The following is a 17673-nucleotide window of genomic DNA, read 5'->3' on the forward strand; positions in this document are numbered from 1 at the left end:
ATGTGATAATTAATAATAGTAATTATTTTAAATTTATAAAAATAAAAATATAATTTAATAAATTAAATATATTAAAAATAATTAATAAATACTGTTATAAAAATATTTATATGTATAAAATAAATATCTAAATTTTAAGGGTAAATAAGGAATAACCAAAATTAAAATGAAAAAACTCTCTCAAAACGCCGTGTAGATGAGCTTTTAAAAAATTAGATTACCAAACACTTAATTTTTTTTACGGGTCAAATAGCTAAAAGTTATTCAATAAACTAAAAGCTCTTCGAAAAGTTGTTTTCCAAACAACCTTACTCGCTCTATTTTTGTTACCAACCTTTTTTTTTATATTGAAAAAATTAATAAATATATTACCTTTTTAAAAAAATATTATAATATTATTTAAATTAAAAATTAAATCACAAACTCAATTTTAAATCAAAGCATGTTGTATACGGAATTTAGATATTCAAATTTCAAATCGCCAAAGCCAAGAAATTGGGTTGTGTTTGGTACAGAAAAATAGGGCCAGATAAATAGAAATAGTATCATTTCTCTTATTTGTTTGAGTCAGAAAAATAAAACTTGAGAAATAAATTATTTTTATTTTTCTGTTTTCATTTCTCTCTAGTACGGAGAGAAATGAAAATAGTATCATTTCTCTTGTTTGTTTAAGTTTGTTTGCAGTATATGTTTTTTTTTTAATTTTTAAAATTTTTTTGTACTATTTAATTTTTATATTTTTTTAAATTATATTATTTTAATTTTAAAAAAACAAACTTAATTTATTTTTAAAGTATTTAAATTTTACGATATTTTAAGAAATTGTATTAAAATATAATTTTAAAAAACATCTTATATAATTTATAATTTTTTAAAAAAAAATTACCAAAAATATTTTTCATGAATTCTCATTCGTTAAAACTCTCTTTTTATCGAATTAATCATTTATTTTTATAATTTTCATTCTCTGCTCAATTCCATTTCTCTCCAATTCTATTCTCTACTGTAATTTCTCTGCAATTTCATTCTCTGTACCAAACGTCCAATTGGTAAACTGGTTCTAAAGTACTTCAAAAAGTCCTCAAAATAAATTGTTTAGTGTATAATGATTTTAAATTTTCTTTTTAATTTATATATAAATTAAAATAAAATGAGACAAATAAACTCGAACAAACTTAATCGAGCCGAATACGAACACGAACTCAAAATACAGAAATCCTTAATAAGCTGAGCTCGAACACTATGAATGAGCTCGAAAGCTTAACGAATGAACACGAGTCTTGCTCGCGAACGTTAACGAATACATAAAATTTGGCTCGACTCGGCTCGTTAATAGCTCTAACCTATCACAAATTGATTTTAGATTGAAAGTCCGGATCTTTGTTAACATGGTATCAGAGATTTGAGGTTATCGATCTTCTCCGAAGCCTCAGACTCCATGGATGACGGCGGTACCTATTGATGAGGTTTGACGGTATCCTCGACCAGCGTCTGCAGTGGCTTCTCCACTTGGGCATTGGACGCCTTCTTCTTCGCCATTGACACTTGAAAATTCTTTAACCTGATGCAAAAATGTTGGTTTGTATTTTTCGAGATGGGGAAATGGGATCAGGGATGAGAGGTCGAGGTTTATGGGGCGTCCGTGAATGATTAATTCTGGCCGGAGAAAATGAGAAATGCAAAACCGATATTTTTGCATCAGGTTAAAGAATTTTCAAGTGTCAATGGCGAAGAAGAAGCCATCCAATGCCCAAGTGGAGAAGCCACTGCAAACGCTAGTCGAGGATACCGTGAAACCCCATCAACAGGTGCCGCCGTCATCCATGGAGTCTGAGGCTTCGGAGAAGATCGATAGCCTCAAATCTCTGATACCATGTTAACAAGGGATTCGGACTTCCAACCTAAAACCAATTGGTGACTGTCGGAGTGGTCTTTCAACCTTATAAGCCAAGGAACTTTTCACATGTTTACCAATGTAAGACAATATTCAACACTCTCCCCTCGAGATGATAATCTCGAAAATTCATATCAGATCAATACTCAACATCATGGCCACCATGGCTCTGATACCATGTTAAGAAGGGATCCGGACTTCCAACCTAAAACCAATAAATTTTATATTGGAAGCCCGGATTCCTTCTTAACAGTAACGTCCGTAAGTTTCATTTTCTACATTTCAACTATCTACGGATTTTTTGACTTGCCTTCACTTTCCTCTTACTTAAAAATTAAGCTCTCAACATGCATGGCTTACTTCTTCCTCCAATGGCAGATATTCATCTTCCTTGAACCTGATCATCCTAAATCTATACCTTAGGCCAACTTATCCTAATTTTTGTAATCCAACAAAATCAAACAAACTGGAAATTTATAATAATAACAAGGGTAAACTGTTTTTTAGTCCGTAACTAACCCCTTATCATTTTAGTCCTATAAGTGGAGCCTGTCGCAAACTAGTCCTATAAGTGAAAAATTTTTGCTGTTTTAGTCCTCCGGCGCCGGAGACTCCCGCGTGGCTCGCCGGAGGTGACGTGTCCGCCAGGTCAGCGACACCTGGCGGACACGTGGATTTTTTTATTTTTTTTTTCATTTTTAAAATTTTTTTTAAAACTTATTTTTAATTTATTTTTAATTTTATTTGCATTTTTTTATTTTTTATTTGGTTCAATTAAAAAAAATTAAAAAAATAAATAAATCAACGTGTCCCCAGGTGTCGCTGACTTGTCGGGACGCCTGGCGGACACGTCACCTCCGGTGAGCCACGCGGGCGTCTCCGACGCCGGAGGATTAAAACAGCGAAAACTTTTCATTTATGAGACTAGTTTGCGACATGCTCCACTTACGGGACTAAAATGATAAGAGGGTCCAGTTACGGGACTAAAAAAACAGTTTACCCTAATAATAATAATAATAATAATAATAATAATAATAATAATAATAATAATAATAATTGTGTTCGAAATATATTAATCACATGTGTTTTTCCTATAAAATTGGGATAAGACAAAATGACAATTGATTGAGGTGGAGCGTTCATACTTCACGGGTGAGTGATGTTAGATAAGAGAGATGCACTAGTAAAATCATATGTGAAAATGTAGCGTGAAAATAATGCATGAAATTTTGTTTTTAGAAATCGAGAATTCAAATATTTATGAAATGTTTAACATATTCTGGAATCGAATTTCGATCGGTGATGTTAGAATATTAAACTGAAATTTTCTTATTTTAATTATAAAAATTTGTACATATTTATAATTACGTACAAATCATCTAAATAATGCAATACAAAACTCTTAAATAAGATAACTATCGTAAATATAATATATATTTTTTAAATATATTTTAACATTCTTCCTCAAACTTAAGATATGATCGAATAAACTTGAGTTTGTCTGAATGAAATGACCAAAAAAGATATAATTTGGATCTTCCACGAGTGAATTTGAATTTGCCTAGACTGGCCGAAAGTGATGTAGCCGTCCACCGGATCAGAGTCAGAATCAGAACTCAACACCGTTTTGGAGTTAGAAACAGGATTCACTCATTCACAATGGAACTAGAGTCGGAAACAGACTCGCTCGCTCACAACAGAGCTAGAGTTGTAAACAAGACGCATTCACTCTATTGAATAGAGTTAGAGTCGAAAATGGGACTCTCTACGGCGTCAGAGTTGAAAGTAGAATTATGTCAGTGGAGATCCAAATAGTAAAAATGGAAACGGCATGAAAAATGACAGCATGATCGTGAATATCATAAATAATACAAGAATTTTACAAATCTATAACTATCATAAATGTAATATATTTTTTTAAATATATTTTAACAGATGAGGTAATTGGTAAAATATTATTTCTCATATCTCATTATTGGGTGTGTTTGTTTGGGGGTTTGGATTTTGAGTTGGGATTTGAATAGTAAAAATTTTGAATTTGAATAGTTGTATGATGTGATATAAATAGGGTTTGATGTGATGTTTTGAATGTAAAATTGATTTTTAGTATAATATAAAAAATGAAAAATAGGTGTTTGATTTGATGTTTTTGGGGGGAAAAAATTGGATGAATTGTGGAAATCCACCAAAATCCTTCAAACAAACACACATGTACTAAATCAAATAGAGTTGTGAATTTTGAATCGTGTCACTATTATATATACATATCTATATACACATTAGTGATCTTTTATAAATTTTAAAATTAATAACATTTTTTTATATATTTTTAGAATATACATATTGTATTATTCACTTATTATTTAAATTAACTAAATGATTATTAATAATAATATTATATTAATTTATAATATATTAAAAAAAAAACTTAAATTTGATTTCAAAGGCCATTCCTTTATGTTATTTGATTCCTTCTGCCTTTTTCTTGGTCGTCTTCTTCTTTCTATTCCCTCAAACTTTTATAAAACTTCCCCATCACCATTTTTTCTTCCTCTTCCTTTCCTTTTCTTCTTTCTCTTTTTTTTTTTGATCGAAAAAAAAAAAAATTGAGGAGGAATGAGGTGGTAATGAAAGGAAAATATATAGTCACGGATGTGTTTGTTTGGGGTATTGGATTGGATTTACACTATTCATTTTATTTTTTCTCCTCCCCAAAAACATCAAATCAAACACTTATTTTTTATTTTTTATATTATATTAAAAATCAATTTTACATTAAAATATCACATCAACACTTATTTATATCACATCATACGACTATTCAAATTCAAAATTTTTACTATTCAAATCTCAATTCAAAATCCAAACCCAGACAAACACACCCTAAATTCAAAATGGAAAAAGGGTTTCAAAATTTTAAAATTCGGCAAGAACAAAAAAAAAAAATTCAAAATGTAATTATCCAAACCCACTTCACTACAACAAAAATAAAATTTTAAATCATACCGGGCCGGCTCTGCCTCTACTCTAAGAGGGGCCTATATTTTTACTTTTAACTATTATTAAATATATTAAAATTTATTTTTAATTTTTTTTCAAAAAATTTTCAACAATTACCTAATCTAATTTTAATTCTAAAATTAAATTATAACTATAATTTTTCTAAAATTTCATCTTTCTTGTCTTTAAAATTCGTAAATATTTATAAAACTCATAATTATTATTACATATATTAGAATTTAATTTAAATTTTATTTATTTTTACAATTACCCAATCTAAATCTAATTCTAATTCTAAATTTCTAATAAACTCTAAGAATTTTAGTTTTTCTTATTTTATATTCATCGCCTTTAAAATTTATAGTTATTATTATTGAGTTATTGACTTTATAATAGTCAAAATATTATAAAGTTTTATAACAGTCAAAATATGTATCACAAAGTTCACTTTTTCCACGCCAGTCTGCATCCTTTACGAGACACATATTTCATTTATTGTATATATGATTAATATAATTTTTATTTTTGTAAAATTTATTACTATATTATTCGTTGATAATATTTTGAAAAAAAATAAAAATTGTTCATAAAGCCTATCATTTTTGTTTAGAACCCTAAAAAAGTCCAAGACGCCTGAAATCGAAGAAGGCGATGATGAGAGAACAAAGTAAAGAAAAGAAAAAACTACATTTAATAAAACCCCGAGAACAAAGTGAAGAAAGGAAAAAACTACATTTAATAAAACTCTAGAGGGTATTTTCGTGAATTCACACAGTTATATAAAATTTTTTAGTAAATTATAAATAGTCTTGTTTATACTAATAGCATATCAATATTCCTTAAATTACTTTTTTAACACATATTTTACTATTATTCAAATTACTTTTTTCTTTCAAAAATATTAAATCAAATAATTACTTTTTTATATTATATTATTTAATATAAATAGATTTTGCTATAATATTTTAAATACAAAATTAATTTTTAATATAATATAGACAAACACAAGCATAAGAATCCACACAAAAATTTTATGTTATTTTGCATATTATATTTAACAAAAAAAAAATACAGTGGCACATGCATAAAATACATAAAATCAATATCAATAGTACTATATGTCTTCTCTTAAAAATAGCAGACTTAGACACTGTTGACATCCATTCCCCTCTCCTTTTACCCTTTCGTTTTAGGGTTAGGGGAAGCAGCAAACAAACAGAGTCTTTAAAATACAAATACAAATTACAAAGAAACCACCTACCCTACAGCAAACCACACCACTCTGCTCAGCAGCAGCTCACTTTGCATTGAATCAGATGATCGATCATATGAAATTGTTATTCGATTATCATAATACATTAGAGCAGTTGGGAATGCACCCCAAGAGACTACAGTTCTCGCGCGGATCGTATGACGAAAAGAATTCCGGGTCATCCTCCAGAGCCTCTGTGTATCTTTCGAGAATGCCCACGATCTCCACAAACTGCGGCCGCCTGTCCGGATTGCTCGACCAGCAACGGTGAATCAGTCGCCGTATGGCTGCAGGGCACGACGGGGGCAAAGGTGGCCGAGCATTCTGCAAACAATGCACCAGACACGTTTCGCCGTTTGAATAAACAGCTTTTATGAGAATCCAAATCAAATGTCCCGAGATTAGCTGTTTCTTTGTCAAAAAGGTTTAGGCTATGAATAAATCACAATTACATATAGCGACAACATGTGAAATATAAATCTACAGTAGAAAATTAATTTTAGGGTGTGTTTGTTTGGAGGTTTGGATTTTGGATTGGGATTTGAATAGTAAAAATTTTGAATTTGAATAGTTGTATGATGTGATATAAATAGGGTTTGATGTGAAGTTTTGAATGTAAAATTGATTTTTAGTATAATATAAAAAATGAAAAATATGTGTTTGATTTGATGTTTTTGGGGGGAAAAAATTGGATGAATAGTGGAAATCCTCCAAAATCCTTCAAACAAACACACCCTTAAATATAATACAAATCCAGCATATGAACATGCACGACAATAATCCATACAATATATACTAGACTGAATTGTAAAACAAACAAACAGTTCGCATGCTCAGCTCGGTTCGGCTCGTTTGAGCTTATTAAAAGCTCGATCATTAAACTAAACAAGCCGAACCCAAACATAAAATTAGCTCATTAGGTTCACAAACAAACTCAAGCTTATTCGATAGTGATTACTAAAAAATTAAATTAAATTAATATTTTTATATCTATTAAATATATATATCTTTAATTCCAAAATTTAAAAATATTTATTAATAAATCATTATTATTAATTGAATATAAATTTAAATAAGAAAAACCCACTTAATGAGTAGAATCGAACCGAACACAAACAAAAAAATTATTTAACGAATTATGTTTAAGCAAAAATTTCAACTCGTATCTCTTGACAGAAGAAGAACGCAAGTCGAGCTCAAACATAAACAACTCGGCTAAGTTCGGCTCCTATTTAGAGATATGTTCATTCGGCATATCATGTACGTATAAACTATCAACATCCATTTCCAAAATAAGCATATACGATATATAGATAGATAGATAGATACCTTTTGGCAGACTGCAAATGCCGCTTGCTCGGGAGTCATGTCGTCAAATGGTGTCAAAGCCGTTAGAAGTTCCCACAATACAATCCCAAAACTGTAGACGTCGACTTTCTTTGTGTGATGTTTCTCCTTAATCATTTCCGGCGCCATCCAGCGGTATGTACCGGTGAATCCCTTGGCGCTGCCGCATTGAGATTCCAAGCAAGATATCCCGAAATCCGCCACTTTAACGGACATGTCCTCATCGAGCAAAAGGTTCTCGGATTTCAGGTCTCGATGAAGAATCCCTTGGGAATGTAAATATTGCATTCCACGAGCAATGTCCAACGACAGTTTCAGCACTAGTTTAAGGGGAAGCGAATACGGCTCCTGCTGATGAAGGAACTTTCTCAGGGAACCCCCGGGATAGTATTCAGTAATAATGCAGAACACCGGGGGCTTCTTACAAGCAGCTATGAACTACAAGGCATAGAAAAAGACAACATTGACGATTCGAAAACACATCATAGAACACAAAAATCCAATTGCACAATTAGTAGCACACGAAATGGAATCAAATCTTCGACCTAATTTAAACTTATGCCACTTGACAAGCAAGAAATATATACACATGTATATATCATAACGCGAAAATCGAATTGCACAATTAGTACCACACAAAATGAATCAAATCTTCGACCTAATTTGAACTTATGCCACTTTAAAATGAAGGAAAGGAATATTACATGAAGCAAGAAATATATATATATATATAGAACAGGAAAATTGAATTGCACAATTAGTAGCCTGTAAATTGAACACAATGCAGCACACAAAAGTGAATCCAATCTTCGACATAATTTAAACTAATGTAATGCCATTTATGGGTGCTTGAAAATGAGGGCAAGGCAAGTTCTGACAAGCAAGAAATCTATGCATACATACATACATACATACATATATATATATATATACACACAGATGCACAGAATTGATGCTAATGGAGTTTCATCACTGGTTTTTCCCAATTCTTCCTGTAATTGATCAAGATTGAAAGATCCCAAGACGAACAAACAAACCACAAGCAATAGAATGCATTCACACTAGGATCAGCCATGGAAATGGAGACATGTTTGTTTCTTCACCATTAGAAACCTTAAATTGGAGATCAATGGATCCCAATTACAAACCCTAGAAGAAAAAATAAGATCCAAAAACTTACAGAGATGATATTGGGATGCCTTAACCTGAACAGAAGCGCAACCTCAGAGGTGAACTGCTTCTCCAAAAATGCAGCCAAATCGACGTCCTCCTCAGGCTGACTGATGAGCTTAATCGCCACATCTCTCTGCTTGTAAACTCCTCTGTAGATTCTGCTATGTCTTCCCGAAGCAAATTTGTTCCCGATGTACAGCTGCGACATGTCCGCGCTCCATTCCTCCTCTCTCCCACCCTTGATTTTCGCCCCTGAAGAAATTAGGTATTTCGACCATGAAACTGCCCTCCTGTATTCCCCCAAGGACAGCCTCCTCTCCAGCTTGCCATGGGTGCTCGCAATTTGCTTCAGCCACTGGAAATTCTTCATTCCCCAAAACGCGAAAAATCGACTCGAAATGTAACTACTGTGAGCATCAATTTCTCATTTCAATGGCGGATTTGCTACATTGGAAATGGAGGACGCATGAAGAAGAACATCGTTATCAAAGGCATGGATGGATCTGAGGGGGAAAATCGAAATCGAAGGGGAATTGCTCCCAAGATGTGAACAACGCCCAAAATTCAAAAACAGAACAAAATGGAGCTCAATCAATGGCTGCTGTGCAGAATAAAGAAGGTTATCAAATCAATATCATATCAGCGTTGTTGGGAGGAGAGAGAGAGAGAGTGGCAGGTGGTGTCTGGTGGAGGAGTTGAAGAAGGTGTCATGTGGGGAGTTGAAGGGCGTGGCGGTTTGGGGACTCTCATCACATCACAGACACACACACACACACCACTGCTACTGTGTTTCTGGCGCTGCTGCAACTGTGATGAATGTGGGAGAGAGAAAGAGATGCAGTGTGTGAGAGAGAAAGAGATTGATTAATTAATTAATTAATTAATAAATATTAGTAGAGAGAGAAAGAGATGAGAGAGTAAAGATTGATAACGTGCAAAGATCCACTTCTGAGGAGACATGAGGCTGTCTAATGATTATGACTTCTGCCCCCATTTCTCTCTCCTCAATCTTTTGCCATTTGTCTCTCTCTCCTTCTTCTTTCCCATTATGCCCCTATCTTTTCTGCACTCTATTTTCCCATTATACCCTTATTTTACTTTTATTTTACTTCTTTTTGTCTAACTAATTTGTCCATTCCTTCAATTTTATCCAACGAAATACTCTGCGAACTAGAAAAAGTGTCTTATTGATAGTTGGCATAAAAATTAAAAAATAATAAATATTTAATTGAAAGTAGATATAAAGTAGAATATAAATGACTAAAATACCTTTGTTTTTTTGAAGAATTTTAAATAGTATGTTAGAATAATAATTAGGGGTAGTATAAAAAATATGAATAATTTTGTTATAAAGTGGGGACCACGACTACTAAATAAGAAAACGAGACAATTGTTTTGAGACGGACGAAAATGAAAAAACAAAACAAATCTTTTTGGACGGAGGAAATATTACTTTCATTCAATTTTAAAAGTCTCATTTACTTTTTATACGGTAATTTTTAAATATTAATTATTATATCAAAATATAGTACTATTTTTGTTTTAATATAATAGTCTTATTTTCATAAATATATATATTACCATAAATTATCTATATTTTTTCATTATTATTACATAAATGCCACTATTTTTTACACTAATACACTCATAAGAGCAAAAATATCTTTAACTAGTACATTTTACCAACTATTGTGTCAAACCTCAATAAGGCTTTAATTTTGGGACGGAAGGAGTATAAATTAAGAAAAAATTACAAAATACTTATATTAGTGTCTTATAATATTAATAGAAAGACATTTATATAAAAAAAATATAAAAATATAAGGATATTTTTAATGTTAAGTACAATGACGCAAAAGATAAATGTGACTTTAAAGACGAACAGATAAAACATTTTTTTTCCGAAATATAATTATACACTTTAATTGTATTCTAAAATTTATAATATATAATTTTTTATTTTAATTAAATTATTCAATCATCTTAATTTATATTTATTTTTATTAAATTATAATATTTTTATTAAAATACTTTTTAATTAGTACTTACTAATCACATATTGTCTAATATTATATGTCAAGGTAAAGTGAACAAATTAGCTGCGACGGAGGGACTAGTTTTTTATTACACTTTTTGTCTCCGGTATTATATCAATGTTGCTGTAGACAAGAGAATTTAAAAGACTTATAATTAGTAAATAATTAAGAATGTGGTAGTAAAATTAATTAAAATATAATATAAATAATTATAAATTAAAGTTAAGATAAATTATTAATTTAAAAAATTTACAAAATATAATTAAAATATATAATTATTTTTCAAAAAAAATAACATAATACATGAAACGGAAGAAAATAAAAAATATGACATTATACATAGGACTAAAAGAGTATTATTTAAAATATCTTTTGAGTGAACTATGAAAAATTATGCAAAAATATGAATTTTTTATATATAAATTATAAAAAATTGTACAACTAATATAACAATTATGAGTATGTTTAATATATATTAATTTTTTTTAAAAAAATGTGTATTTATTTTTATAAAATAAACAAAGTTTAATATTCTTTTTATTTCAATTCAAAGTATTTTTTATTATTTTTATTTAGTTTACTATTTTCGTCCCATAAGTAAGTATTTATTTATTTTTTGTACGTAGTTTAAGATATATTAATATATAGTATGAATAAAGTAGAAATGATTAAAATAATCTTATTAGTATTGTGTGATATAAAGATAATGACATTTGTGTAATATATTGTAAATTATAAGGGTATTTGTAGTGTTACGTAGATAGTACAATTACTAAAAAAAAAAAAAAGAAATGAATACTTTGTTATGGAACTGACCAAAATGAAAAAATGGGTAGTTTATTATGAGACGGATAGAGTATTTAAAGGTATTTATTTTCTATGTTAATAAAAGTAATTATACATCAATGTCAAAATAATAATATTAATTTTTATTTAAATAATAAATATATCATTACAAATGCAATTATTTATATATAAAGTCAAAAGTGACATGAGACGAACAATATCTGACAGATAAAACTTGAAGAAGTCGGGTTTGAACCCGTGACCGTGATCACAGTCACGAATCCATCTCGACACCAACAGGTCATCCTTTAGAGACTATGAGCGTGTTTGACAAATAGCTTTTTGAAGAATTTTTAACTTATTGAACAACTTTTAGTTGTTTGACCTGTCAAAAAACTAATTTAAGTGTTTGATATATTAGCTTTTTAGATCCAAAAAACTAATTTTTGAAAAGCTAACTTACCGAACGTTTTGAAATAGTTTTTTCTGTAAATATTTTTTATTCCTTATATGCCCTTAAAAATTTATTATGCATTTTACACAAATAAATATATTTTGATTATTTATTAATTATATTAGAATATTTTATTATATTATAGTTTTACTTTTATTTATTTAAAATAATTAATTTTTATATATAAATTATTTTAATTGTAAAATATATAAATTTTTTAAAATCAACATAAAATAAAAAATATAATTAATAACTTATTTTTATATTAAAATTACATTATATAAATTTTATACTAAAGATAAATTATGTAAATTAAATTTATTGAAAACTATAAATATAATGACCTAATCGATAACTAACATAATAAATATATACACAAAAAATTGATTATTTTATATTTTACATCAATTTCAATAGAAAAAACTATTTATATATTTCAATAAAAATATTTTAAGTTTTAAATTTAACTATAATAAAATAAATACTTTTATAACACTTTTACAATTTTCAATAACTAATAACAAAAAATTTCAAACATTCTAAACTCAAAAGAACATAATTGAATATATTAGAAAAAAAATAAAATAGAAATATCCTCAATTGTCATTTTACGTATAAACAACTAATATCAAACAGTTGTTTTACCAAACATTTTAATACAAACGGCTAATTGAATCAGCTAGTCAAACCAGCTAATTGAATCAGCTAACAGCTATCAGCTAATTGAATCAGCTAACAGCTAACATCTATCAGCTAATTGTCAAACACGCCATATATATATATATATTTTGATGTAATGCTATATCCCATTTTAGAAATATTAAATGATATTTTGGACATATTAAAAAATTATATATATTGCATATATTTGAGATAGGTGTAAAATTGGTTTTTAATATAATATAAAAAATAATAATAAAAGTTTGATTTGATATTTTTAAATATTTTTTTTTTAAGAAAATAGAAATCTCTTAAAATTTTTGAAAAATAAGTGTTGGATATTAAATTATTGTAAAAGAAAAAAAAATAGAATATATATTATATCTATTGAAAATTATATTAATAAAATAATAATAATAATAATAATAATTGGATAAATAAACCCTTATTTTTCTCTAACTGATTATAGTAGTATTACTTTTGTCCAAATATGTTTAACATCAAAATTCTGATGAGTCTCATGAATTGTGTTGCTATGAGTTGTGCCCTCTGCTTAAACAATTGTGGATTGGTTTGATTTTTTTTCGACTTTAAAGTTTTAAATAATATTTTGATATACTCTATTTGTTTTAATATAATAGTATTATTTATTATTTTTATCTGTCCCAAAATAATAGTTTCATTGCCATAAATAATAATATTACTATAAAATTATCCTTATTTGTTCATTATTATTACACAATTGTCACTATTTTTTACATTAATATACTCATAAGGGCAAAAAAGTATTTTACCCTTATTTTTTACCCACTGCCAATATATATCAATATTTCTTAAATCTCGTGTCAAATAAAACTCAGACTATAATTTTGGGACGGAAGGAGTAATATTGTATAAAAAATATATTATACTATATATTTTTTATTTAAAAATTAGGGTAAATAAGTAGTTATGATAATTTCAAATAAAATCAAATGTTCTTTTGATTTTTTTATATTAAATACAATGATATATAATATAAAAAATAATATTTTATTTAAATTTTTTATTTTTGGCTTTGGGCTTTTGGAAAGCATACATACATATATACAGTGTATATATTGTACATTCTCTGTTATGCAATAATAATTTATATTAAATTATTAATATTTTAAATAAATAAAAAATATATACAGTGTATATATTGTACATTCTCTGTTATGCAATAATAATTTATATTAAATTATTAATATTTTAAATAAATAAAAAATATATATTATGTTAATATATAGATGTATTTTTATTTTTTATAATATTTATGAGAAATTATGTTATTTTAACATATATGTATTTATATTTTTTATAATATTTATGAGAAATTATGTTATTTAAAAATATAATGTGAACAAATCTATTATATATTGTATATTTTGATAATGTTTTTAAATAATTATATAAAGTGTGTTTTATTTGTATTTCACGCAGATATCAACATTATTTTGTAAATATAATTTTTAATAAAAATATATTATTTATTTTTATAATATATTTGTTGAGTATAAAAAATAATAATAAATAATGGCAGTAGGATTCAGGATGGGTCTGAATATAAGTCAAACGGCCCAAAAGTCGAGCAAAAGAAAGTCAGACAAGGAAGGATGATCGGCCGATACGGAGGTCAGATAGGACAAGGTCGGGCACAAAGATCGGGTGTAATAAGGTCGTGTGTGAAGCCCAGGTATGATAAGGTCGGGTGCGGAGCTCAGAAATGATAAGGTCGGGTGCGGAGCTCAGGAATGATAAGGTCCGGCAAAGCAGAAGTATCGGCAGACGCGGAAGTCTGTCAAGACGAAGGTCGGGCAAAGCAGAAGTATCAGCAGACGCGGAGGTCTGTCAAGACGAAGGTCGGGCAAAGAAGAAGTATCGGCAGACGCGGAGGTCTGTCAAGACGAAGGAGTATGATCGGTTGGTTCGCTGTTAGATGGTCCGTAGTCGGTTGGCCCACGGTCGGACCAAATGAGGTCGGACGGAGGACGGTTGATATGGAGATCGGTCGAAAGAGGAAGTCGGGCGAAGAAGGTCGGCTGGTACTGAGGTCGGTCGAAACAGAAAGTCGGGCGAAAAAGGACGGCTGGTACTGAGGTCGGTCGAAACAGGAAGTCGGGCGAAGAAGGTCGGCTGAAACTGAGGTCGGTCGAAACAGGAAGTCGGACGAAGAAGGTCGGCTGAAACTAAGATCGGTCGACACAGGAAGTCGGGCGAAGAAGGTCAGCTGATACTGAGGTCGGTCGAAACAGGGTCTGTTAATTGGTCGCCTACTTAAGTAAACAGTAGTTCAGTCGCTTGGTTGGGGCGACCATTAAATCGTCTGGATGATTCATTGTTCAGCTGATTGGAGAAATCAGATAGTGGTCGCTTATTGGGGCGGCCGATGAGTCGTTTGATCTAGCGACCAGTCTTAGAAGCCAGAGGTTATTGCCTGGGCGGTTGAGTAGTCGGTCGGGACCAGCCGCCCATTTAAGGCGGTGAGGTCTTCAGAGGCGGTCGGCCGAGACAGTTGAGTGCTGTAACTGGCGTGAGCGGTTGGTGAGTCGGTTAACACACGTGTCGACAGAAGAGGACTTTCTGGGGGGTTGACAGCGGTTGCTGTAGTCGACCAGACGGCGGTTCAAACCGTTTCTTTAAAGAGTTTTAAATAGGTCTGTTACTGACCTAAGAAACTATCTTCAATCGACATCAAATTCAAGAGAATTGCTTTTGGGGATCACCACTTTATTTTTCAGTCTGTAGTTTTATTTTTCTATTTTATTTATGTATTCTACAGTGTTTAGAGATTCCTAATTTCAGGCACTAATTATATCAAATTTTAAGATAATTTCCTATTTTTGAATTTTATTTTTTATTGTTGAAAAAATACATCAACAATATTATATAAAGTATTATTTAAATCAAAATTTCAAACTCAAATAAAAATCTAACAAAACTCTATATACAGTGAGCTTGTTTGTTTTTGTTTAATGTTTTAGTTTGAGGTGATCAATTTTGTATGTGGGGTAGGAGAAATAATATAAAAATAATATTTACATGAAATTAATCATTTTTGTGAAAAAATAAAATGTAAATATAAATATTATATATATTGAGAATAATATCAATGATGTGTTTACTTGTAAAATTTTTGTTTTGAATTTTGGTTTTAATAGTAAATATCATTATTAAAATATTTTTTTTATATGATATAAATAAATTGATGTGGTATTCTGAATGTAAATTAAATTTTAATATAATATACTCCATTCGTCCCAGGTGAATATACCCCTTTGAAATTTTGTAGTAAATTTAATAAATAATATTCCGTCCGTCCCGTAACTATAGTCTGGGTTGTGTTTGACACAAGATTTAAGGAATATTGACATTATATTGGTAGTGAGTAAAAAGTACGGGTAAAAGACTTTTTTGCCCTTGTGAGTGTATTAGTGTAAAAAGTAATGACAATTGTGTAATAATAATGAAAAAGTAAAGGTAATTTTACAGTGATATGGTTATTTATGGAAATGAGAATATTGTTTTGGGACGGAAAAAAATGGTAAATAAGACTATTGTATTGGGACGGAGGGAGTAATATTTTATTAGTCAATAAAAGTGTGTAAGAAATTTTGACTTTTTTTCCCTTCAACTTTATATATATATAATGATATATATTATAGTTTAAGTAAAAATTAAGGATATTATAGTACTAATGTATAATTATTTTTACTAAAATAGGAAATTAATACTTTTGAGTGAGATATACGAAAATAGTAAAAATAGTAATTTGAGATGAAACGAAGAAAAGAAATAACAAAAGTAAATATTCGATTTAACTTTTTTTTTTGTAACAAAAATATTAAATAGTACTCCCTCCGTCCCACATAATTTGTTCCTATTTTCTATTTTCGTCCGTCCCACGTAACTTGTCCTTTCTATTTTTGGAAATATAATTATGCACTTTAATCGCATTTTAAATTTTATAATTTTCTTAATTTTAATTAAACTATTTACTTATCTTAATCTATAATTATTTTTACTAAATAATAATTATTTTTACTAGTACACTTCTTGATTATTTACTAATTATATTTTACCTAAATTTCTGTGTCTACAGTAATACACTCATATTACACGGGACGGATGGAGTATAATCAAATTCAAAATCGTACAAGTAAATACATTCTAAATATCTTAAATAATAATTAGGGTCTATGTTATCTATACTAGTGTAAAGTAAACTAGTTTAAATCAGATTTATTTTACAAGTCATACAAGTCAAACTTTTGACTTTTAAAAAAACTTTTAAATCTATTGTGTAACTTTCCATTCGTGCTTTGCTATGCACTACGCTTAGGGGTGGTACTAGGTACATGAGATTAACTTCAACAATATTTTTTGAAACTTTTTAAACTAATAAAAAGTTAATATTTGATACTACGTTACTATGTACGGCTTTAACGGTCTCATTTACTTTTTGCATATTGATATTTGAATATTAATTATTATATTAAAAAGTAGTACAAATTAAAATATATATTTTTTTATTAGTGTCTTATAATACTATTATAATGATGCAAAAAATTATACAAATATAAAGATATTTTTAATATTTAGGGTAAACAATTTTTTTAGTCCCGTAACTAGACCCCTTTATCATTTTAGTCTCGTAAGTGGAGCCTGTCGCAAACTAGTCTTATAAGTGAAAATTTTTCGCTGTTTTAGTCGTTCAGCGCCGGAGACTCGCCGGAAGCCACGTGTCCGCCAGGTCAGCGACACCTAGCGGACAAGTGAATTTTATTTTTAATTTTTTTTAAAAAAATTATTTTAATTTTTTTTTTATTTGATCCAATTAAAAAAATTAAAAAAAATCCACGTGTCGCTGACCTGGCGGACACATGACTTCCGGCGAGCCACGCAGACGTCTCCGACGCCGGAGGACTAAAACAACGAAATTTTTTCACTTATTAAACTAATTTGAATTTAATATTAAAATAATGTATGATTGATGTTTTGTGAAAAAAAAATATATATATATATATTTTTAAAAAAATATATAGAACAC

The 17673-nt window shown here is 29.1% G+C and overlaps 1 protein-coding gene across 1 annotated transcript; it reads right to left on the reverse strand.

The window, feature by feature from the left end:
* Window positions 1-5975: 5975 nt before the first annotated feature.
* On the reverse strand, window positions 5976-9589 carry LOC127255357 (serine/threonine/tyrosine-protein kinase HT1-like). Its single transcript, XM_051280858.1, has 3 exons — window positions 8674-9589; window positions 7476-7931; window positions 5976-6470 (listed from the first exon to the last, which is right to left on the reverse strand). The coding sequence occupies exons 1-3, from the start codon at window positions 9034-9036 to the stop codon at window positions 6243-6245; spliced, it is 1047 nt and encodes a 348-aa protein (XP_051136815.1). The 5' UTR covers window positions 9037-9589; the 3' UTR covers window positions 5976-6242.
* Window positions 9590-17673: the final 8084 nt, after the last annotated feature.

Source organism: Andrographis paniculata, unplaced genomic scaffold, assembly GCF_009805555.1.
Source record: "Andrographis paniculata isolate CXL003 unplaced genomic scaffold, ASM980555v1 Contig53END, whole genome shotgun sequence".
Taxonomy (NCBI): Eukaryota; Viridiplantae; Streptophyta; class Magnoliopsida; order Lamiales; family Acanthaceae; genus Andrographis; species Andrographis paniculata.